Below are 25,518 nucleotides of genomic sequence, written 5' to 3' on the forward strand. Positions count from 1 at the left end.
CTTTGCTACAGTATACATATCTCCCTGGCGTATTACATAATTTATGCAGCAGCATACAATACATTTTTGGACTCACCTTGTTGTGCTGAGCTCACTTGAACAGGAAGGTGGCGTGGCGGTCCTTCATGGGCAAATTTTGTCATCAAATCAAACTTTATTTGTCACATGCGCCGAATACAACAAAAGTGTAGACCTTACCGTGAAATTCTTACTTACGAGCCCTTAACCAACAGTGCAGTTCAAGAAGAGTTAAGAAAATATTTACCAAATAAACTAAAGTAAAAAATTCTAAGTAACAATAAAATAACAATAACGAGGCTATTATACAGGGGATACCGGTACCGAGCCAGTGTGTGGGGGTACAGGTTAGTTGAGGTAAATCTGTTGGAGCAGTATGCGAATTGGAGTGGGTCTAGGGTATCTGGGAGGATGCTGTTGATGTGCCTTTCAAAGCACTTCATGGCTACCGACGTCAGTGCTACGGTGGTAATAATTTAGGCAGGTTACCTTCGCTTCCTTGGGCACAGGGACTATGGTGGTCTGCTTGACACATGTAGATATTACAGACTCTGTCAGAGAGAGGTTGAAAATGTCAGTGAAGACATTTTCCAGTTGGTCCGCGCATGCTTTGAGTACACGCCTTGGTAATCCATCTGGCCCTGCGGCTTTGTGAATGTTGACCTGTTTAAAGGTCTTGCTCACATCGGGTACTGAGAGCGTTATCACACAGTCATCCAGAACAGCTGGTGCTCTCGTGCATGCTTCAGTGTTGCTTGCCTTGAAAAAAAGCATAAAAGGCATTTAGCTCGTCTGATAGGCTCGCGTCACTGGGCAGCTCACGTCTGGTAGTCCGTAATAGTTTTCAAGCCCTGCCACATCCGACGAGCATCAGACCCGGTGTAGTAGGATTCAGTCTTAATCCTGTATTGACGCTTTGCTTGTTTGATGGTTCGTCTGAGGGCATAGCGGGATTTATTATAAGCGTCTGGATTAGTGTCCCGCTCCTTGAAAGCTGCAGCTCTAGCTTTTAGCTCGATGCGGATGTTGCCTATAATCCATGGCTTCTGGTTGAGATATGTACGTACGGTCACTGTGTGGATGACGTCGTCGATGCACTTATTGATGAAGCTGATGACTGAGGTCGTATACTCCTCAATGCCATTGGATGAATCCCGGAACATTTTCCAGTCTGTGCTAGCAAAACAGTCCTGTAGCGTAGCATCCGCGTCATCTGACCACTTCCTTATTGAGCGAGTCACGGGTACTTCCTGCTTTAGTTTTTGCTTGGAATCAGGAGGATATAATTATGGTCAGATTTGCCAAATGGAGGGCGAGGTAGAGCTTTGTATGCATCTCTGTGTGTGGAGTAAAGGTGGTCTAGAGTTTTTTTCCCTCTGGTTTCCTCTGGTTACACATGCTGGTAAATATTTGGTAAAACTGATTTAAGTTTGCCTGCATTAAAGTCCCCGGCAACTAGGAGCGCCGCTTCTGGATGAGCATTTTCTTGTTTGCTTATGGCCTTATAGAGTTGGTTGAGTGCGGTCTTAGTGCCAGCATCGGTCTGTGATGGTAAATAGATGGCTACGAATAATATAGATGAGGTCTACAGCTAGATAGTGTGGTCTACAGCTTATCTTAAGGCGAGCAATACCTCGAGACTTCTTTAATATTAGACATCACGCACCAGCTGTTATTGACAAATAGACACACACCCCCACCCCTCGTCTTACCAGACGTAGCTTCTTCTCTGTTCTGCCGGTGCATGGAAAATCTCGCCAGGTCTATATTATCCGTGTTGTCGTTCAGCCACGACTCGGTGAAACATAAGATATTACCGTTTTTAATGTCCTGTTGGTAGGATAATCGTAATCGTAGGTCATCCATTTTATTTTCCAATGATTGCACGTTAGCCAGTAGAACGGATGGTGGTGGGAGTTTACTCACTCGCCTACGGATTCTCAGAAGGCAGCCCCCTTTTCCTCCGTCTTTTCTGAGTTCATTTCGGTCATAAGAGACAGTAGCAGCAACATTATGTACAAAATAGGTAAAAAAAAATAAGTTACAAACAATGCAACAAAAAAAAGAACACAATAGCACAGTTGGGCATGTAAAATGTCAGCCATCCTATTCGGCGCCATCTTAACATCCCTTTCTGGCATTCCAGTCTGGCATTCTCTGGATTTATGGTGCTTTCAAAAACAACTGGGAACTCTGAAAAAAGCAAGGTCGAATCATAATGACGTTGTTGATCTTCAGGTCGTAGCTCTAGAAAGAGGCTGGATTTACAATTCCGAGTTGGATGACGGTTCAAAAGTGTTTTTACCCAGTCGGAGCTCGTTTATTCTTGACTTCTCAGTTGTCTTGAACTCACTGAAGTCAAGTTTTCACAGTTCCGAGTTAACTGTTGTTTTGAGCGCGGCACAAATCATGCATCATTGACAGTATGGCCAATGTTGAATGTTTATCATTATACATTTTTAATTTTAGCATTTTCTCAAGTGGTCGTTTCCTAGTTTTCCCGGTTCTGACCATTCTGCCTGCCCTGACTCCGAGCCTGCCTGCCGTCCTGTACCTGCCTGACTCTGACCTGATTACGAACCTATGCCTTTCCTTGACCTGCCCTTTGCCCAGTGTTATAATAAATTATTGAGAACTGTACTATCCGCCTCCTCTGTCTGCATCTGGGTCACATCCTGAGTCGTGATAAATGTAATCATCAAATATTGTAAGAGCTTTCCTTGTCTGCTTATATGCCCCTTTTATTTATCCTACGGTTCTGACTTGGTGTACAGGGAGAACACTGTAAGAACGGATCATGTTCTGGATTCTGTTGCTGTACATTTCAAAAGCACTGAACAAATAGTTATATTGACTGCGTCCATCCTAGCTCGCTCATTAATGTCTTCATCGGAATTACAGATTGCCTCTTATTCGCTTGTCGTCCCCTTATGCCATAGTTTGTACATCTCAATTGTCAGCAGAAACCACAGTTGTTTAAGCAAGTCAGCCATATCAGTTATGTTTTTTTTAATGGCAGTAAATGAGGCTGAATGAACTGTTTCGCAGCCAGACAAGGCTCCACTGATTGCCAGGTGTAGCAGTGGTAAAGTGTTGGGATTGCTGTTGGGACTCTGCTGTTGGGACAGCTTTATGTAGGCCCTAACAGTTTGTGGGCACCGTTTGTCACCGTTATAGTGCAATTCATGTATTGTTTTGTGTTGTGTTGTGTAGTGGCTTTGCTAGCATGCATCCCACTTTCTTTTTTGCCCCATCAAGATTTCCATGCTAAAATCGCCACTGGAAGAGATTATAGGGTTTTTCACAAATAAATGCTTTACGCCACGGGGTATTGCAGCTGCATGTTTTTTTAAAACGCCTCTGCAACAATAGCGTCAGAAAAGGTACGATTCGTCACAATAAAAGCAAAGGGTCTTCAGGCGAATTGATGATGATGATGAACAAATGAGTCAGGCATGGGCGCAGATTGGTTGAAAATGACATCACATACAATTGTACTATTCTTAGCTTGTAGAAACAGCATTACCTCATCCTTTTCCCTTCGCGCAGGTATAGACATACAACAACAAATAATGTTACAGTCGCAGACAGGACAAGGAACAGGACGAGAGTATTAGTCAAGAAATAGAGCGCGAGCTCTATACTCTACTTATTATTAATTAAGCATAAGATATATTTTTGGATTCCTCATCCATTTTCTTTGAGACCATTCGGGTTGATTATATCGAGTTATTTGGTGTGCAAGTTGATTTGTGCGATATTTCCAGTATCTTCGTTTGGAGTGAAAATCGTCACTGTAAGTACAATGTAATATTTCTTGCATCATTTATGTCTGATCTTATATTCTCTTATGATCATCTAATGAATGTAAACTTGCAAATTCCATGACGTAATGCAAAGAGAACGTCATTCTGCAGCAGCAATAGACCAAAGCAATATTTTCTTAATTAACATTCATGGCAATAATAATGCTAATATATTTCATGCAACTGTTAAAATGATTGTCAAAGTTCCATGCAGTATTTTTTCGATGCCTACGTATTGTAGCCTAATACATAACTGTAAGCCCATGATATTGAAATGAACACAGTTTTCTCTCATGTTTCGGTTCCAGACACAAAGGACAGAGATGGTGTTCTACAGGGAGAGAGAGAACGGGACACGCGAGCGTCCACCGCTGTCTCTCATCCTACCGCATCTTTACCTGGGTGCAGAGACGGACGTTACGCAGGTAATAATGTTTTCATTCAGTAGGTCAGTCTATAGAATTGATAGTCTAGCTCTCGTCATTGGCAAAAGCGTTGTATTTCCACAATGCACCGAAAATGCACCTCTTCCAGAAGACTAGAATGTATTAATATTTCGTGTTCTCTGTCTCTCTTTTTCCCGTGCACTCCCTACTCGGCTGCAGGATTGCCTCGGCGCCCGCGGGATCTCATACGTGCTAAGTATGAGCCGATACAGCCCGCAACCTACTTTCCTTCCCCGTTCCCAGTACCTTCGCATCCCCATCGAGGACTCTCTCCGAGACGACCTGCTGCCTCATATCCCGGAGGCACTGCGTTTTATCGGTGAGAATAATGATGAGATTGGGTTAGTTTGGTGTCAAATGGATGGCAACCCTATTCCCCATATAGTGCAACTGCACTATTTTCGACAAGACAGAGAGCTGATAGAACACGACAGAGCTAGTTCACTATAAGGGGAATATAGGCGTCATTGGAGATTTGACCAGGCAAATCCTGCAGGTTAGGTAATAGGACATTTCTGCATGTCATCATTATGCTATAGTCTGCATTATCATGTATGCATTACACACTGGCAACTGTCTGTCTGGAAGAAACACAGATGACTCAGTTCAAGTGATGAGCAGTTATTGATCAGGGTTTCATGTAGGCCAGTTATGATCCTATGGTTTCAGAAATATTGAATGCTGTTACATCCCATTCAGTACCACGGACAATTGATACGAGCCTACTGTTGCAGGAAGCCCATTTTCATGACAGTTGACATAAACTGTGTGCTTTGCACAGTTTGCAGTCTGGCTGAAGTGATGTCATGCAATACAGTATGGATGATTTCAAATAAAAGAAAATGTCTTCTCTCTTCTCTCTCAGATGGGGCTATGTCATCAGGTGGATCTGTGTTAATTCATTGTGCTGCAGGAATCTCTCGCTCCCCTGCCCTGGCTGTGGCCTACATTATGTACAACCTGGGGATGGACCTTGACCATGCCTACAGGTGTGTTTGTCTGTGCTGTATGTGTATGTATTCATGCATTATAGGTGTGTGTGTGTGTGTGTGTGTGTGTGTGTGTGTGTGGTGTGTGTGTGTGTGTGTGTGTGTGTGTGTGTGCGCGCATATAAACTATCCACATCTAATCTTGTCTGTTCCTCACTTTCAGGTTTGTGAAAGAGCGCAGGCCTTCAATCTCCCCAAACTTCAATTTTCTGGGTCAGCTACAACACTTCCAAGGAACCCTCGCTCAGAAGGCCTCTAATGGCAACCCCACTATCCAGCCAATCAGATCACTGGACACATGTCTGCAGCCAAGCAATGAAAACAGCCACGGTTCCTCTGTCCCCCTGTCAGCCAATCAGATCATGAATATTCAGGACAATGGCTATGTTGCTAAGGACTTTTTAGAGGTTGCTAAAGTGCATAATATGTACAATGAGAATTCCACTTGTAACACAGAGAATATAGAGCAAAGGTCCTCATATTCAGGTGAAACTCAGAGTCTATCAGAGAAGCCACAGCAAGACCAGAGGAGCGTGCCGTCACAACTGACGCTGTCTCTCTCCAGCAAACTAAGAACGCTCACTCTCAACCTGAACCATAACCGGAACCAGAGGGAGGCCCAGAGCCCATGTGGAGCAATGACTCCAAGCCCCAACGAACCAGCGACACCGACACCAAAGCCCAACCCACTACAAATCCCAACAGGCATTGCGTCTCACTCTGAGAAGCGCAAGAGCCTCACCCTCTCCCTGTTTCTCGTTGGTGCAATTCCCCCAACTCCCCACCAGAATGAGCCAGAAAGCAGCAACAGGCACAGCATTTGCCACAACCAAAGCACTCCAGCGTTTCCAACACCATCCACAAGAGGGAGTCAGAAAGGCACCAGTGGTTCAAAAAGGCACAGTAGAAAGCCTTCGACAGTGGTCCTTTCCTCCTCACAGACAGATGTACAACAGAGAGAGAGGAGCACATCCTGCGTCAAAGCAGCAGGTCTGCCCAATCGCTGCTCCTCCCAAACACAGCCTAAAAGAGAGCCCAGCCGCTGTCAGAGCGTGAATAAGGGGAGGCCTAACTCGACTCCAAAGACGGGGAAGGACAACAGCAAGGGAAGAGCAGAGAGGGAGACACTAACAGGGAGCCTGAGCAACAGTTCTGTTTTGAGCCAGCACAGTATCGTAGTTGACCAGCAGGTGTCGCCAGCAGCTAAGCTGTCTGCATCTGCAGTGGGGGCTGAGGAAAGAGTGGATGCTGAACAGGGCCTCCTGTTTCCTCTCAACAAGCTGCTGGGCTGGGGGGAGAAGATGCAGCTGGGGGTGCTGTTTGGCCCCCGGATCAAAGTGGAACAGGCTGTTCTGCCCTATAGGTTCTGATGCAGTAAGAGACCGTTGGCGAGGACAGAGAGAGGGCTGATAAATGCCAGGAGATTGATTTTTGTGTGTGTGTGTGTGTGTGTGTGTGTGTGTGTGAGGAACTGAAGAACAGAGAACTGAACTGCATGTATAATATTTGTCTGCCCATACCATGTTCACAGTCCTCTTAGTGAATGCTTTGTCCTATAAATGCCAATTTATTGTTGACTTCCTTCAAAAGCACTATGTATAGTACATATAGGGCAGTTTATGCCTCCAACACAATGCTCATGGATTAAGGCTTGATTATGTTGAATTTTATTTATTGATTGATGTGAATCATGTGATCAGTTTGTTGTTATTTATAAAATGAATATTTTGAGGATGGTATTTTGGCACTGTTGTTTGTAATGGGATCACAGTGTTCATTAGAGATGACATATTTTACTCCTGTTCTCTCCTGGTTCTTCAATTCTGACTCATCTCCCATGTATTTCACCATAAATGTACAATCATTTAGGCCTATGAGGAAAAAATCTGATTCACAATTCAGACTGATATGGTTATTCACTTATTTTGTAAAAATATTACAAGAATGCAGTCTTGAAAATAAAGTTTGGATAATTTTCACTTTTAGACAAGTCTACCCTTAAATATCAACAAATTACTTGGGTTAATAAGGAGGAGTTGAGGGTGAAAGGGGGATACCTAGTCAGTTGTACAAATGAATGCCTTCAAACTGAAATGTGTCTCCCGCATTTAACCCAACCCCTCTGAATCAAAGAGGTGCAGGGGCTGCCTTAATTGACATCCACCGTGCCCAGGGAACAGTGGGTTAACTGCCTTGCTCAGGGGCAGAACAACAGATTTTTACCTTGTCAGCTCAGGGATTCGATGCAGCAACCTTTTGGTTACTGGCCCAATGCTCTAACCACTAGGCTGAATGTGGGTGTGGTGAAAATGAGCAACATGCCCATGTAAATGAGTCACATCCGTTTGAGGGGATGGGCAAATCAGGGAGGGAAAGAAAGACAAGAATGCTTTACTTGGCAAGAACTATTAGTATAAAATACTGTATGCTAGGAGTTTTCCCTCCCATATCTCCTCATATTCTCAACAGGTTGGCTAAAGTCGTTTGAGGGTAATCATTCAATACTCTCAAATGCATTGGCTAAAGTACTAAACAGGAAACCAAAAAATAAAAAAGGGGTTATAAAACATTCCATGTGCCAAGGATCAATACGCCCCCCAATATGTTGCAAAAGCAGCTTTATAGGTATACTCCCCTGCTTTAGATATATGTACACCCTGCTGTAAAATTCCCCATTAAACAAATGAATGACTAGACCTATATACAACTGGGCTCAACGGCCAAATAAGGTAATACACGTAATGTAGTACACATAATGTGTGAATACTATAGTTCACTAATTTAAAATCTGGTTTAACCATATTGTTTCAGTTTCACGAATAAACGAGCAGTGTTGATTAAATAAACATTTTAGAATGTATCTCATTCTAATAGAGCCTTTGCTGATTCATGAAAAGAGGGAGAAGCGTGAGAATTTATACAATGAGGAAACAGTGTCGTTAAAACACGCCCATTTTTACATACGCATGAGATTTCGAGAAACCCTTCTTGGTTGAGAAACAAAAGTTGCCTTGGAGCGTTGAAAAAATAAGTCCGTGAAGACGAGGGAATAATGGACACATCGCCAAGAAAAACCCTGTAACTTAGACATCACAAAAGTTTGTATATAATGCGTCTGCAGAGATATGTAGATGGATCAATCTAGAGATAATGAAAGTTAGACAAGTGCGTTGAAGTTTGACTTGGTAGTTGATAATCAAGCTCATATTTTTTTTCTTCTTCTGGAGTCACAAAGTTGGCATCGGTAGCCTAATTTACTTAAGGCGGGTGCGGAAGGCTTTTCACCTGACAAAAATGATGTGAGAGAGGCGATAACCGTTATATTTGAACAATAATACTTTATGATTATTTTTTACCGGGTTATGTAGCGACCTATGAATTTTAGGAGCAGTAATACTAAACTATTGGGGTTAAAAGCGACTTTTGTGGATAGTTTACAACACTGGGCCAGACTAAAACTGTAAACTTTTCAATGTTATGAAATAGTATCAGAACTTACTATACATTTTATATTTAAGATATTGATAACTTATCGTAGGTAATTCAAGCTAAATATATTGGCGTAATACCGAGGTAAAAACCCAACTCTGTTACCTTCTCGGATTTGTCTATGAGCTAACGTTACCTTGATAAAAGTAGTTTGCTCAATCGTTGGCGAAGTGGACTTTCATTTCCCCCCCTCATTTACCCTGCGGATTACTAAATTACACTTAATCAATAGATCTTATCAGCTAGTCAGTTTTATCATTTCGTTTTTAGACAATTGTTGAAAGTATTTTACGAAACGAATCATGTCTGCTGAGGAGGAGAGATTCAAACTGGTCGTCGTGGGCGGGGGCGGTGTGGGGAAAAGCGCCTTGACCATACAATTCATTCAGGTGAGAGAATCCCCCAACTGTTTGGACATTGTCAACTGTGTGTTGTTTTGTTTGTTTTGAATTTGTCACTTCTTCTGATGAGTATGTTGTAGTGGTAATTGAATATGTGCATATTAACCCATATAGGCCAACCCACACCGTCTTGACTCATGCTCTCCTTTCTTTTTCGCAGTCGTACTTTGTATCGGATTATGACCCAACCATCGAGGACTCCTACACCAAAATATGCACAGTGGATGGGAAAGAGACAAGATTAGACAGTAAGTCATAATGTAGGTTTACTGACGTTCTTTGCTCTAAGAATAGAGGCAAAGCGTAAACTACTTGAGTCAGTGAGTGAGCAAGGCCAAATCTGTCTGTATGATACACCAACATCTGCTCTGTTATAACTTGCAGTTGGCAGATGTTGATGCTCTAAGCCAAGGTGTAGTCTTTTCACTATGCCATAACAAAAGTGTTTCTGTCCAGGGATATAACAATATGTAAGTGCACTATGGCCTGTTGGCTTCTGTCGAGTCGGTTAACCCTGGGCATTTACATCTAAAAGGACCCATGAGGACCAATGTGAAGTTCATAGGAGCATGTCAAATTGAGTGTCAAACGAAAGATAAGTCAATATTATTTTTTTGAAATTAAGACATGTTTTCAACCATTTCCATCCTAAAAATGATGAATAATCAAAGGCTTTGATTTCTGGTTGAACAGATAGAAAAGGGGTCTTAGACAACATCTACCAGAATTTTTAAGGTATTATATATACATCAAAACACAATAATGTTGATGTAAAGACCCCTGCCAACTAATATCAACACTTATATTTAGTTACAGAGAAATTATTTGCCTTCTGTAAGTTTGAGAAACATTGCCTTGTCTTGTAATTCTGTTACCAGAAACCCACATATCTAAGATGTTTTCTAATGAGGATAATGAAAGTTCACAAGCAAAGGTAGACCTAATAATTCCTTATAGGGGTTTTACTGATATCAAGTTTGTTTATGAATTATTAAGTGAATAAAACTTGTAATTCTGTTACCAAATCCGTAATGGAATTACCGAACAATCAATAACGGAATTATTGCGATTGAGTTGGCTAAAATGGGAAGTCATAGTAGTCACAAACCATTTACATTTGAGTCATTTAGCAGACGCTCTTACCCAGCTCGACTTACAGTAAGTGAGTGGATACATTTTTGTACTTTTTCCCATACTCATCCCCTGTGGGTATCAAACCCACAACCCTGGCAGTGCAAACGCCATGCTCTTCCAACTGAGCGACATGGAACATTTGGGTCCAATGTGGGTCACCTGCTACTGTCCTCCCTTCAACTGGCATACTGCTATCTTCAGTTCATAACTGTTTTCTTTCTCTTTCTGTCGTCTGGTGGTCAAAGCAGGACTGTGAAAACAGTCTTGACCACCGCTTTCTTTCTTTCTCTCTTCTCTTTCTTCTCTTTCTATTTTTCTCTCTATTTTTCTCTCTTTCTTTCTCTCGCTCTTTCTTTCTCTCGCTCTTTCTTTCTCTCGCTCTTTCTTTCTCGCTCTCCAGTTAATGTCACCTCTCCCAACTCTTACTGACACCTACCATGACACCTAACCACCTACCCTCTTTCCATTTACTGTAACAAGCATCCTCAACCACTGAGCACCAACCGACACCGGACCTCCATGGATGTTGAAAAGTAAATTAAATTTGGTCAATCCACCCAAATCTGAACCAATCATAGACGTCTATGTTTTACAAGTTTGGACAGTAAAGAAAATGTAGTACTGAACTGTACTTTACTGTGCTGTATTGTAATGTCCAAACTTGAGAAACACAGACATCTTGATTGGTTCTGATTTGGTCTGGTCCGGACCAACCAAAACTGGTTGAGCAGACCTCATTAGCAAAAGGATATTGCATATTTCTAGCTTTTGTGTCCTGGGATTGGTCCAGAGGGGCTCCGATCTATGCGGTAGCGAGGAGTGGTGTTGGCTTTGTAAGTTGCAAAAATCAAAGCGATATATTTAATGTTCACCGAATGGCACTTGGCCGGTTCAAGAAGGGGAAACTAAATCTAGTGCGTCGCGGCGGGATAGTGCGTCTGTATTTTCGTGATGGACCCCAGATCTGTGGATGATGACGTTACAGGGTTGCAAGCACAAGAACCATCTACATACCCTACTGTTATTCTCTTTTTTTCTCACCATCCAGGTGAGTGTGCATTATCAGTCACGAGAGGGAATTTTATTCCCAGCAGATAATATCTGAGGTAGTTCAGTGACCATTTTATATCCAGCCCCTCTCGGTCAACCGTGGCATATTTTATTTCCCTCCCTGAGAGCTTACTGCTGATGTAGGCTATGGGGTGTTCGACCTTTCCCACTCCCTGGGAGAGGACCACTCCGATACCGACATCAGAGGAGACATCAGAGGCATCAATCTGGACAATGAACTTCTCAGAGTTCACTGTGTCAAATCGGAGGGCCTGTTGTCCGGACCTCTGGCAGTCTCTATGGGGGTGCCACAGGGTTCAATTCTGTGTCCGACTATTTTCTCTGTATATGTCAATGATTTCGCTCTTGCTGCAGGTGATTCTCTGATCCACCTCTATGCACACGACACCATTCTGTATACATCTGGCCCTTCTTTGGACACTCTGTTAACAAACCTCCAAACGAGCTTCAACACCATACAACACTTCTTCCGTGGCCTCCAACTGCTGTTAAATGCTAGTAAAACTAAATGCATGCTCTTCAACCGATCGCTGCCCGCCCGACTAGCATCACTACTCTGGGCAGTTCTGACTTAGAATATGTGGACAACTATAAATACCTAGGTGTCTGGCTAGACTGTAAACTCTCCTTCCAGACTCACATTAAGCATCTCCAATCCAAAGTTAAATCTAGAATCGGCTTCCTATTTTGGAACAAAGCCTCCTTCACTCATGCTGCCAAACTTACCCTCGTAAAACGGACTATCCTACCAATCCTTGACTTCGGCAATGTCATTTACAAAATAGCCTCCAACATTCTATTCAGGCTACATCCAATTTGCTATAACAGTGCCATCCGTTTTGTCACCAAAGCCCCATACACTACCCACCACTGCGACCTGTATCCTCTCGTTGGCTGGTCCTCGCTACATATTCATCACCAAACCCACTGGCTCCAGGTGATCTATAAGTCTTTGCTAGGTATAGTTCCGCCTTATCTCAGCTCACTGGTCACCATAGCAACGCCCACCCATAGCACATTCTCCAGCAGGTATATTTCACTGGTCATCCTTATAGCCAACACCTCGTTTGGCTGCCTTTTCTTCCAGTTCTCTACTGCCAATGACTGGAACGAATTGCAAAAATCACTGAAGTTGGAGACTTATATCTCTCTCACTAACATTAAGTGTCAACTGTCAGAGCAGCTTACCGATCGCTGCAGCTGTAGACGGCCCATCTGTAAATAGCCCAACTACCTACCTCATCCCCATTTTTGTTTTTCTACTCTTTTGCACAGCAGTATTTTTACTTGCACATCCTCATCTGCACATATATCACTCCAATGTAAATTGCTAAATTGTAATTACTTTGACACTATTGGCCTATTTATTGCCTTACCTCCTTAATTTGCACACACTGTATACAGATTTTTCTATTGTGTTATTGACTGTATGTTTGTTTATTCCATGTGTAACTCTGTGTTGTTGTTTTTTGTCACACTGCTTTGCTTTATCTTGGCCAGGTCGCAGTTGTAAATGAGAACTTGTTCTCAACTGGCCTACCTAGTTAAATAAAGGTGAAATAAAAAATTCCCTATCGAAGTCTGGTGCTCTTAGCACTGGTTTTGCGCACAGGGCTACCTTTAGCTTTTGGAAAGCTATCTCTGCTGCTTGAGTCCATCTCACCTGTGTGGGTAGGTCTTTCTTGGTCAGGTCGGACAATGGAGTGGCTATAGAGACATAATTTGGTATGAAGCGCCAGTAGTCACTTGTGAGCCCTAAGAAGGATTGCACTTGATTTTTACACCTTGGCCACTCCTGGATAGCCTCCACTTTCTTTGTCTGGTGGCGTATGACACCACACCCAATAGTGTACCCCAGATATTCTGCCTCACTTAACCCGAGCCTGCATTTCTTAGGGTTAGCTGTCAAGCCCGCTCTCTTTAGGCTCCCCGTAATGTAGGTCCTGCTCTTGCTGGTGCGTCAGCGACTTCACGACCTGCACCTCCTAGTTGGGGTTGATCTTGTTTGGCTGCGGGTTGGGAGCAGAACATAATATCTTGATTTCTGTCATGGTACTCCTTCATAAGGTTGATGTGGTATAGCTGTTCAGGTTTTCTCCTACCTGGCTGCCTAACTGTAGTTTACAGGGGATACTCTTGCCATTACTTCCATTGCGCTAAGAGCCAATGTTCCGCTGTTGGAATTAAAAGGAGTACCTTAACTCCTACATAAATCCAGGATCCCTCGGCACGGCCTCCCAAATAACAGTTAAAACAGGGAGAAGTCCGATGGCAACTGGGGCATCTCCCTAAGAGCAAACAATAAGTGAGGTAATAACATGTCCCAGTTCCTCCTGTCCCATTCCACAACCACCTTTTATCATCGACTTGACAGTTTTATTCAAGCATTCTCATAAACCATCTGTCTGAGGATGAAATATGCTCGAGTGTATCTGTTTAACCTGTTACAAGGCACACAAGTCCTTCATTATGCGGAAGATAAACGGGGTCCGTGGTCGGTCAAAATAGAGGGTATGCCGATCTTGGGAAAACATCTGAAACAACTCTTTAGCAATACCTTTTAGTGGACATATTACGCAGGGGTATGGCTTTGGGGTAGCATGTGGCCTTACAACCTGGAATTAAAATGGATTTTTGGGGGGTTTGCATCATTTTATTTACACAAAATGCCTACCACTTTGAAGATGCAAAATCATTTTTTTTGTGAAACAAACAAGAAATAAGACAAAAAAAACAGAACTTGAACGTGCATAACTACTCACCCCCCAAAGTCAGTATTTTGTAGAGCCACCTTTTGCAGCAATTACAGCTGCAAGTCTCTTGGGGTATGTCTCCTATAAGCTTGGCACATCTAGCCACTGGGATTTTTGCCCATTCTTCAAGGCAAACCTGCTCCAGCTCCTTCAAGTTGGATGGGTTCCGCTGGTGTACAGCAATCTTTGTCATACCACAGATTCTCAATTGGATTGAGGTCTGGGCTTTGACTAGGCCATTCCAAGACATTTAAATGTTTCCCCTTAAACCAGTCGAGTGTTGCTTTAGCAGTATGCTTAGGGTCATTGTCCTGCTGGAAGGTGAACATCCGTCCCAGTCTCAAATCTATGGAAGACAAACAGGTTCCTCAAGAATTACCCTGTATTTAGCGCCATCCATCATTCCTTCAATTGTGACCAGTTTCCCAGTCCCTGCCGATGGAAAACATCCCCACAGCATGATGCTGCCACCACCATGCTTCACTGTGGGAATGGTGTTCTCGGTGTGATGAGAGGTGTTGGGTTTGTGCCAGACATAGCATTTTCCATGATGGCCAAAAAGCTCAATTTTAGTCTCATCTGACCAGAGTACGTTCTTCCATATACTTGGAGTCTCCCACATGCCTTTTGGCGAACATCAAACGTCTTTGCTTATTTTTTTCTTTAAGCAATGGCTTTTTTCTGGCCACTCTTCCGTAAAGCCCAGCTCTGTGGAGTGTACGGCTGAAAGTGGTCCTGTGGACAGATACTCCAATTTCCACTGTGGAGCTTTGCAGCTCCTTCAGGGTTATCTTTGGTCTCTTTGTTGCCTCTCTGATTAATGCCTTCCTTGCCTGGTCTGTGAGTTTTGGTGGGCGGCCCTCTCTTGGTAGGTTTGTTGTGGTGCCATATTCTTTCCATTTAAAAAAAAAATGGATTTAATGGTGCTCCGTGGGATGTTCAACGTTTCTGATATTTTTTTACAACTCAACCCTGATCTGTACTTCTCCAACTTTGTCTCTGACCTGTTTGGAGAGCTCATTGGTCTTCATGGTGCCCCTTGCTTAGTGGTGTTGTAGACTCTGGGGCCTTTCAGAACATGTGTGTGTATATATATATATATATATATATGTATGTATATGTATATGTATATGTATATATATATGTATATGTATACATATATGTATATGTATATATATATGTATATATGTATGTATGTATATGTATATGTATATGTATATATATATGTATATGTATACGTATATGTATATGTATATATGTATATATGTATATATGTATATATGTATACGTATATATGTATATATGTATACGTATATATGTATATATGTATACGTATATATGTATATATGTATACGTATATATGTATATATGTATACGTATATATGTATATATGTATACGTATATATGTATATATGTATACGTATATATGTATATATGTATACGTATATATGTATATATGTATACGTATATATGTATATATGTATACGTATATATGTATATATGTATACGTATATATGTATATATGTATACGTATATATGTATATATGTATACGTATATATGTATATATGTATACGTATATATGTATATATGTATACGTATATATGTATATATGTATACGTATATATGTATATATGTGTATACGTATATATGTATATATGTGTATACGTATATATGTATATATGTGTATACGTATATATGTATATATGTGTATACGTATATATGTATATATGTGTATACATATATATGTATATATGTGTATACATATATATGTATATATGTGTATACATATATATGTATATATGTGTATACATATATATGTATATATGTGTATACATATATATGTATATATGTGTATACATATATATGTATATATGTGTATACATATATATGTATATATGTGTATACATATATATGTATATATGTGTATACATATATATGTATATATGTGTATACATATATATGTATATATGTGTATACATATATATGTATATATGTGTATACATATATATGTATATATGTGACACTTAGATTGCACACAGGTAAATTTTATTTAACTAATTATGTGACTTCTGAAGGTAATTGGTTGCACCAGATCTTATTTAGGGGCTTCATAGCAGTAATTATTTTTCACTTCACCAATTTTGAATATTTTGTATGTCCATTACATGAAATCTAAATAAAAATAAATTTAAATTACAGGTTGTAATGCAACAAAATAGGAAAAACACCGAGGGGGATGAATACTTTTGCAAGGCACTGTATATTCGTGCCCCCGGGCTGATTTGGGAATAGGACCTACCAGATCCATGGCTATCTACTCAAAGGGTGTTTCAATGATGGGGAGGGGGATGAGTTTCTGTAATTGGCTTTGGGGGCATTCTTTTTGGCACTTGTCACATGACTTGCAGTACTTCTTTCTCTGCATCACTTGTAATGCGGGGCCAGTAGAATCTACTCATGATGTGCTCTTTAGTTTTGTCTACTGCTAAGTGGCCTCTCAACACGTGTGCCAGGTACAGTACCATGTCTCTATATGTTCTATGCCCCTTCTCTTAACCAACAGTACTGTAAGCCCTTTATGCAGTAATAAGGGGGATTGATGTTCTCCATGTGCTTCCCATCCATCACCTTCACTCTGCGTTGCGCCGAGACTAGGTCCTGCAGCTGTGTGGTGCTAAACTGTCCTGTCAACTCATCAGATAAATTAAAGTCTTGGCTGTCTATTCTCACCGGGGCCAATGCGGGCCCTTGGTCTCCTCCGCTCTCCGTTGCGAGACCTGAGCATGTATCCTCCGGTCTTTTCTTCAAACAGCTGCCTGAGCCTCTGATCTTGAATTTCATTTTCTTCCTCCCCTGCACTTGATCTGGGTGACTTCTCCCTGTAGTGCTAGTGGGGCATATCGGGTGCGTGCCTTTTGGGGATGTGTTTTCTCTGAGTGTGCCAGTGACTGCTTCGCATAGCTTATACGCACTGGTGTTTAATCCGCCACGAACTCTTAACAAATTAGTCTCTCCCGAGCAGTACTGGTAAGTGGTTCACCACCCCCAACTTCATAGTGCACTTGCCTCGGGGAATAACTAACATAACTTGCGCCACTGTGTCCCCATGGATACAGGAGACTGACATCTGTTCCTGACACAAATCTCCCTACTGCACTAAGTGTGACCGAACTAGGGTAATCTTACATTGCTTCTGCATCCTCTCCTTGGACTTTTATGGCCGGGGCTCCCTCTGCGGTCCAACACTGCGGGGATAGATTACATGGATGTGCACCCCTTGAACCGGAGGAAGGCTCGGTGGGCACCGGAAACACCGTCTCTGGCCAACCCCTGGTCAGCCGTATTAGTTGATACATTTGGGCTCTTGCTGACTCGTTGCTATCGAAGGTCAACTCGTGGAAACGCTTGGCCTATGGATTCAGACAGCACCGGGATAAGATTTTGGCTTTTAGTTTCTTAGTCCTCTGCTTCTGCAGGATCCAGGTTGAAATACGCAGCCTGTGCACGCCCAGAAAGAAAGGGGGGCAGCATCCCTGCCCACTGCTCCGGGGCCCATAAGTTCTCTTACTGCTGACCTCTTGAATGATAGCGGATAGGCCTCAATGTCATCCTGTTCTTGTAGCCTAGGTATGAGTCCCCACTCCAGGCTTACTGTCCTTCCCTGCCTGAGCCAGCATGGCCACTTAAATTCTCAAGAGGTCTGTGCTTTCCTTTTGCACATTTTAACAATGCGGCCTCCATCCTTAATATAACTTATAGTAACTCTGTCACCACTTCTGGGGCCTGCATTCTCCACCACTGTGATTGGTCCAGAGGGGTTCTCATCTAATGCGGTAGCGAGGGGTGGTGTAAACAGGAAGAATTGGCTTTTTAAGTTGCAAAAATCTAAATGATATTTAATGTTTATCGAATGGCACTCGGCCGGTTCAAAAAAGCGGAAACAAAATCCAAGCCCGGTTTAGAGCACTTCACTTACAAGATCCTTTCGATAATCACCAAATTACCTTTAGCTCGCCACTACGGGAATCACTTACGCAAGCAGTGGTGTAAAGTACTTAAGTAAAAATACTTGAAAGTACTACTTAATTCGTTTTTGGGGGTATCTGTACTTTACTATTTATATTTTTGACTACTTTTACTTCACTACATTCCTAAAGAAAATTATATATTTTTACTCCATACATTTTTCCTGACACCCAAAAGTACTTGTTACATTTTGAATGCTTAGCAGGAGAGGAGGAATGTTCAAATTCACGCACTTATCATGAGATCACCCTTGGTCATACCTACTGCCTCTGATCTGGCGGATTCACTAAACATGAATGCCTCGTTTGTAAATTATGTCCAACACTGACTTTTTAAAAATTGTGCTGTCTGGTTTAAGGAATTTGAAATTATTTATACTTTCACTTTTTATACTTAAGTATATTTAAAACCAAATACTTTTAGGTTTTTACTCAAGTAGTATTTTACTGGGTGACTTAACTTAATAGAAAATGACTTAAGTATCTTTACTTTATGACAAGTATGACAATTGGGTACTTTTTCCACCACTGCATGGAAGGTCTTCCTCCTTTTAAGCTGTTTGTCTTTTGTCTCTCTGTCCTCTTCTGTCGTTTTATCCTCTTGGTTCTATATTTGTCCCCCACACCGCTGGATGGTTCAGGATGCATCACCATGAAGAGAATGATATTCATATCCATAATTATGCATTTCTGTCTAGTACAGATCAGGGACGTAAATCCACTTCACCTACTGTTGTTCAATAACCAAAATACTTTATTTTAAACTCAAGGTGTCATGTCATAACTGACACCCCATTCTTTCAGCAGACATCTTTGAATCTTAATTCGGAGCAGATATTTAACCGTTTTTGGAAAACGTGGTTGCATAAACTGATTTTATCATAATTATTTTAGAAACTTTGCATCTGCACAGTTCTTTCAGTAAATGTGTTTTTGTGAAATGTTCTGTGTAAATTGTGCATAGAGTTGTATGGTTTGAACTTTTAAATCAATGGTTTTTGTTTTGCGTACATTTTAAAGTGAAAAATCTTTGTCAAAGCGTAATTCCTACTGGCACAAAAGGAGGGTGTTGCGCTTGTCAGTGAGCCTTCCTTGCACCCCTCCTGCATTTGTTACTATGTTGCATCTACAGTGCATTCGGAAAGTATTCAGATCACCTGACTTTTTCCACATTTGGTTATATTACAGCCTTATTCTAAAATTGATTAAATTATTTTCTTTTCTCATCTACACACGATACCCCATAATGACAAAGCAAAAAGAGGGTTTAGCAATTTTTTCAAATGCATAATAAAAAAATCTTATTTACATAAGTATTCAGACCCTTTGCTATGAGACTCAAAATTGAGCTCCGGTGCATCCTGTTTCCATTGATCATCCTTGAGATGTTTCTTCAACTTGTTTGGAGTCTACCTGTGGTAAATTCAATTGATTGGATATGATTTGGTAAGGCACACACCTGTCTATATAAGGTCCCACAGTTGACAGTGCATGTCAGAGCAGAAACCAAGCCATGAGGTTGAAGGAATTTTACGTAGAGCTCCAAGACAGGATTGTTTTGTGGCACAGATCTGGGTAAGAGTACCAAAAAAATCTCTGCAGCATTGAAGGTCCTCCATCGTTCTTAAATCGAAGAAATTTGAAACCACCAAGACTCTTCTGGCGAAACTGAGCAATCGGGGTGAAGGACCTTCGTCAGGGAGGTAACCAAGAACACAATGGTCACTCTGACAGAGCTCCAGAGTTCCTCTGTGGAGATGTGATAACCTTCCAGAAGGACAACCATCGGTGCAGCACTCCACCAATCAGGCCTTTTATTGTAGAGTGGCCAGACGGAAGCCACTCCTGGCTGTCTATTCTCACCGTTTGGAGTTTGCCAAAAGGCACCTAAAGGACACTCAGACCATGAGAAATAAGATTCTCTGGTTTGATGGAACCAAGATTGAACTCTTTGGCCTGAATGCCAAGCATCACATCTGGAGGATACCTGGCACCATCCCTACTGGTGAATCATGGGGGTGGCAGCATTATGCTGTGGGGATGTTTTTCAGCGGCAGGGACTGGGAGACTAGTCAGGATTGAGGGAAAGATGAATGGAGCAAAGTACAGAGAGATCCTTGATTGAAACTGACTCAGGACCTCTGACTGGGGTATAATGCTTTGTCATTATGGGGTATTGTGTGTAGATTGATGTGGGGGGGGGAAAGTTTAATTTTAGAATAAGGCTGTAACAGAAAAATGTGGAAAAAGTCAAGGGCTCTGAATACTGTCCGAATGCACTATATGTCACTATCCATATTTATCCCTGTGTACGTACATCTGAATGTATGTGTGTGTGTGTGTGTCTGTCAGTCTTGGACACAGCAGGTCAAGAGGAGTTTGGGGCAATGAGGGAGCAGTACATGCGCTCAGGAGAAGGCTTCTTGCTGGTGTTCGCTCTGAATGACACTGGCAGGTAAGAATCGTCCACCCAGACAATCTCGAGTCATAGGCAAGTTGTAGATTCAAAACAGTATTCCCAACTACACAACATTCTATGAAGTCCTCAGAGCTAAAGCATTTGTCAGGGCTACAGTACTCAAGGTTTCAGGAAGGCAACGTCACTGTTTGCAATTAGGGATGCATATTTCGGTAAATTTAGCTGCCAACTAACTGACCCACATTAACCAGTCAATGAACGGTAAAAGAAATTCCGAACATTAAAATGACCAACAGAAAATACTATCAGAGATATGTATATAATAACGAGATGCTTATGTCTCCGCTCTAACAATGGGAGTGGTCCCAAGGCAGGAAAGCAGGCGACAAGCTTAGGCCAAAAATAAGGCCATAGAAACACATTGGACACTATTTTGGACAGATTTTGGCGCTTCGCCTCTTCCTCTCTGATACTATGCATGCATATGCATACAAGGACCGGACATTTTTTATTAAGAGCTTATGGCGAATAGGAGGCTCGCTTTACAAGTTGAGATTGAGAAATAAAAATAGCTCCTTTTAGTCATGGCCACAAGTTTTTAACACGTGGTTGCATTTAGAATTGTTGTTTGTTGTGCAATGACTGGGCTTACAAAAGCAGGTTTCACTCCAGTAGCCTACAGGCTTTTTGAGGAGCTACTCTCACGCTGTCTGGTAGGCTATTTCTCTCCACAACCTAGGCTCTCTGTATGCTGTGCACATGTGATAAATAAAATGTATGACGACTAATGAAAATACACGAGGCAATTTTAATGTAACAAAAATTATGCCAAGTAACCTATAGACCCGAGTTCCCCAAAACTTGTGCCCCGAATTTGGCCTGTGGGTGGTTTTATTTGCCCCCCTCCCCCACTATTCAACAGCCAGTGACGCATCAGAGCGCCAAATTTAAAACCACAAAATGTCATAATTCAAAGTTCTCAAACATAGGACTATTTTTACACCATTTCAAAGATAAGACTCTTGTTAATCTAACCACACTGTCCGATTTCCAAAAGGCTTTACAGCCTTCTTTATTTGGACTATTTTCTACATTGTAGAATAAAAGTGAATACATCAAACCTATGAAATAACACATGGAGTCATGTAGTAATCAAAAAAGTGTTTAATATATTTTTTAGGAGAGTACATAGTCAGAAATAACCACACAGCCATTTTTCAAGCAAGCATATATGTCACGAAAACCAAAAACACAGCTAAATGCAGCACTAACCTTTTGATCTTCATCAGATGACACTCCTATGTTATACAATACATGCATGTTTTGTTCAATCAAGGTCATATTTATATAAAAAAAACAGCTTTTTACATTAGCATGTGATGTTCAGATCTAGCATACCCACCCAAAACTTCCGGTGAATTTACTTATTTACTCACGATTAACGTTCACAAAATACATAACAATTATTTAAAGAATTATAGATGCAGAACTCCTTTATGCACTCGCTATGTCCGATTTTAAAATAGCTTTTCGGCGAAAGCACATTTTGCATTATTCTGAGTAGATAGCCCGGCCATCAGGGCTAGCTAATTTGACACCCACCAAGTTTGGCCCTCACCAAACTCAGATTTACTATAAGAAAAATTGGATTACCTTTGCTGTTCTTCGTCAGAATGCACTCCCAGGACTTCTACTTCAACAACAAATGTTGTTTTGGTTCGAAATAATCCATAGTTATATTGAAATAGCTCCGTTTTGTTTGTGCATTGAGGTCAGTATCCAAAGGGTGACGCGCGGGCACATTTCGTGACCAAAAAATTCAAAATATTCCATTACCGTACTTCGAAGCATGTCAAACGCTGTTTAAAATCAATTTTTATGCGATTAATTTTTTTATTTAATTTTTTTATTTATTTTTTCGCATAAAATAGCGATAATATTCTAACCGGCGACGTTGTATTCGTTCAAACACTGAAAGAAAAAAATGGAGTTGTCTCGTGCACGCGCGCTCCAGTGTCATTGTTCTCAGCAGGACTACTCACAAAAACCCCTGCTGTTTTTCGCCCAGAGACTGCAGAGCTCTCGTTCCACTTTCTGGCGCCTTCTGAGAGCCAATGGAAGCCTTTAGAAAATGTCACGTTACAGCAGAGATGCTGTATTTTTGATAGAGATGCCCTAGAAGGACAACAAATTGTCAGACAGGGCACTTCCTGCATGGAATCTTCTCAGGTTTTGGCCTGCCATATAAGTTCTGTTATACTCAGGCACCATTCAAACAGTTTTAGAAACTTTAGAGCGTTTTCTATCCAAATCTACTAATTATATGCATATTCTCGTTTCTGGGTAAGAGTAGTAACCAATTTAAATCGGGTACGTTTTTTAATCCGGCCGTGAAAATACTGCCCCCTAGCCCCAACAGGTTAACTGTTAACATCCCTATTTGCGACGCAAACGCAGTACACTCATGATCATTTATTCATTCCTTGAAGTGTTGGGGCATTCAAGCCATGGTCAGTATTACACTTAATCTATACTGTGTTTTCTGGTTCCGGCCGTGCAACCCTAATCACAGAGCGATGCTACAGTAACTAGGGGAAGTGAGACTTGTTATAGGCGTTCACCTCTCATAAGTGTCGCATTCATTACATGGTGTCAAATACAGGCAGCATAATGAGCTGCTGTAGTAGTTCTCTCTGAATTGAAAGGTGGATGGGTGCAATTGCACGTTAACAGAGTTCATGTGTGCCGTTAGTTTAGATTGGTTGTGAAGCTCGTATGAATTGCAACGAACCCTTGCCCTCTTATGAGCTGTAGAATGCGTCTTAAAGGTGCACTGGAGAAGTTCTGTCCCCATGCGACGACGAGTCTAAGTACAAACACAACATTCTAAGAACATATGTAGAGCTTAGCCTAATATAACAATTGTCTGTATTTATTTATGAACTGTACCCCCCCCCCCGACTTGACTCCTGCCAGGTCACACAGGATGCCTGGCTTGCTTTGGCAAGGCTCGATAGGTGTCCTGGTAGGACCCAGGCTACCCCTCCCACTTCTAGTGTGTGTTTGTCATGTTTGAATGTTTGTTGTCACTGTGCTGTCATATTTGTACATTTTTAAATAAGAGTATACAATTAAACAACAAATAAGTTAGATTAATGCAAATGAGTATGCCTCTTTGTTTTAGGGGGCATATACACTCGTTTTTCTTTTTTTTACAGTAACTTGAACTAATGGATTGCACCTTTTTAAGGACATAAAGCACTTGTGATCAGTTCCTAATGTGTTCTCGTTTTGACTACTTTCCTTCCCTTTTTTTCAGTTACAATGAGATCCACAAGTTCCACACCCAGATACTGAGAGTGAAGGACCGGGATGACTTCCCCATGGTGCTGGTGGGGAACAAGGCTGACCTGGACCAGTCGAGAGTGGTACTGGTCTTCATTGACACTCTCATTGTCATGTTAAGAGATCTTCTGCTAGCTTTAATAATGCCAATTTAGATCCTACTGGTTCAAAATCTCAGTCCTTGAAAATACGTTTGAGTTGCCAACAGGTGGCGAGTGGCTACAAGTGTTTCTTTGGCTAGATCTAATAGCAACTTCCTAATCTTACACAGTTTAACGGAATAAGGAAATGAAACTCGCCTGGTGAGCAGCTCGCTTTTAACCTGAGTGCATGTACCTCTCTCTGTCCTGTCTGCAGATCTCCAGAGAGGAGGCCCAGGGCTTTGCCAGAGAGAACAGGATCCATTACATGGAGGCCTCGGCTAAGAACCGCTACAACGTAGACGAAGCCTTCCTGGAAGTGGTGCGAGCTATAAGGTAACGTCATAACGTTAACATCTAGCTGCAAGGTAGAGTGTTTTAAATATTTTATTATGTTGCAGAAAGCTGTAAGGTACTTTATAATAGGTCATCATGTTTATAACTAGATGATTAGAAGAGTTGGTGACCAGACAAAAAGTTGAGGGACAGACATTGTGGTGTCCATTTTATAGCCTGCTCCTGAGTCGAAGCATCCAATGCGCTTTCCCTCACTCTCTCTCTGTTTCATTGTCTTTTTTTTTAACACAGAAAGTTTCAGGAGACTGAGAGTCCCCCTCTACCTGCAAACCACACAGGAAAACGGAAGAGCAGTGGCTGCCCCTGCACCCTCCTTTAACTGTCCCCTCCCCTGGCATAGCACTGTTGTCACAGAGACCAAAACCTCCTCACCTCACCACTGATGCAAGTCTTGTCTGACTTACCTGGAGGAAAATGGGAAGATTGGGCAAGGGAGGGGAGAGATATACACTTGGAAATGCAAAAAAACTGTATGGGGAGGTTTGGGGAATGGGGCAGGGATGTGTGTGTGTGGGAGAGCTTGCTTACGTCAATGGTGGGCAAAGTGGTGGTGTTACACATTTTTTTATGGTTTCATTCACACTTAAAAATTAGCATCTTCGAACTTTTTTCTATACTTGTTTTGTATTTACGGTTTTGTTATTTCATTGAGTAAGGATGTAAAGGGAAGCCTTGAGCTAGATGAGAAGAGAGCAAGAGATGAGTCCACAGACTGAAAGAGCGAGAGAGGAGGGATGGTAAAAAGGGAGATCTCACAGATACTGCGTTTTTAGGTAGCCTCCTACATTGGGTCAACCTGATGTAAGTCACTGGTTTGACGTTGCTGGAAGGAATGGATAATTTAGAAACTAGAGGGTGCTGTTATTCATACCTACAACAGAAAAGGAAGGGAGCCCAGTTAAACTGAATAGACAAATTAGATTTTTGAAAAAACGCATGGAAAAGAGTGAGATGAAGAAGCAGAATGAGAGTGGAGAAAAAAATGTTTGAAACACTGGTACTTTGATCACAGTGTAGTATCCATGACCACATAATATATATTTTTTGCACAACTTCAACTTGTGGACTGGTAGGCAAAAGTAGTTTGACACTAAAGTGCTATTGTTTATTTTAAAATGACTATG

General features: G+C 41.6%; 2 protein-coding genes across 3 annotated transcripts; both read left to right on the forward strand.

The window, feature by feature from the left end:
* The first annotated feature begins 3,597 nt into the window (after positions 1-3,597).
* LOC106583919 (uncharacterized) lies at positions 3,598-6,989 on the forward strand. The gene is made up of 5 exons (XM_014168581.3): positions 3,598-3,814; positions 4,133-4,249; positions 4,430-4,589; positions 5,136-5,259; positions 5,423-6,989. Exons 2-5 carry the CDS (start codon positions 4,148-4,150, stop codon positions 6,627-6,629), a joined length of 1,593 nt encoding a protein of 530 aa, XP_014024056.1. The 5' UTR covers positions 3,598-3,814; positions 4,133-4,147; the 3' UTR covers positions 6,630-6,989.
* Positions 6,990-8,246: 1,257 nt separating this feature from the next.
* On the forward strand, positions 8,247-25,010 carry LOC106583918 (ras-related protein R-Ras). 2 transcript variants are annotated; one of them, XM_082967875.1, is made up of 7 exons: positions 8,247-8,357; positions 9,019-9,137; positions 9,310-9,397; positions 20,486-20,588; positions 23,872-23,980; positions 24,255-24,373; positions 24,626-25,010. In XM_082967875.1, the coding sequence occupies exons 2-7, from the start codon at positions 9,051-9,053 to the stop codon at positions 24,711-24,713; spliced, it is 594 nt and encodes a 197-aa protein (XP_082824001.1). In that variant the 5' UTR covers positions 8,247-8,357; positions 9,019-9,050; the 3' UTR covers positions 24,714-25,010. The 2 variants fall into 2 exon arrangements, with proteins under 2 accessions (XP_082824001.1, XP_014024053.1); XM_014168578.3 differs by lacking the exon at positions 8,247-8,357 and having other exon boundaries at positions 8,636-9,137.
* Positions 25,011-25,518: the final 508 nt, after the last annotated feature.

Source organism: Salmo salar, chromosome 23 (genome assembly GCF_965601325.2).
Source record: "Salmo salar chromosome 23, fSalSal1, whole genome shotgun sequence".
Lineage (NCBI taxonomy): Eukaryota > Metazoa > Chordata > Actinopteri > Salmoniformes > Salmonidae > Salmo > Salmo salar.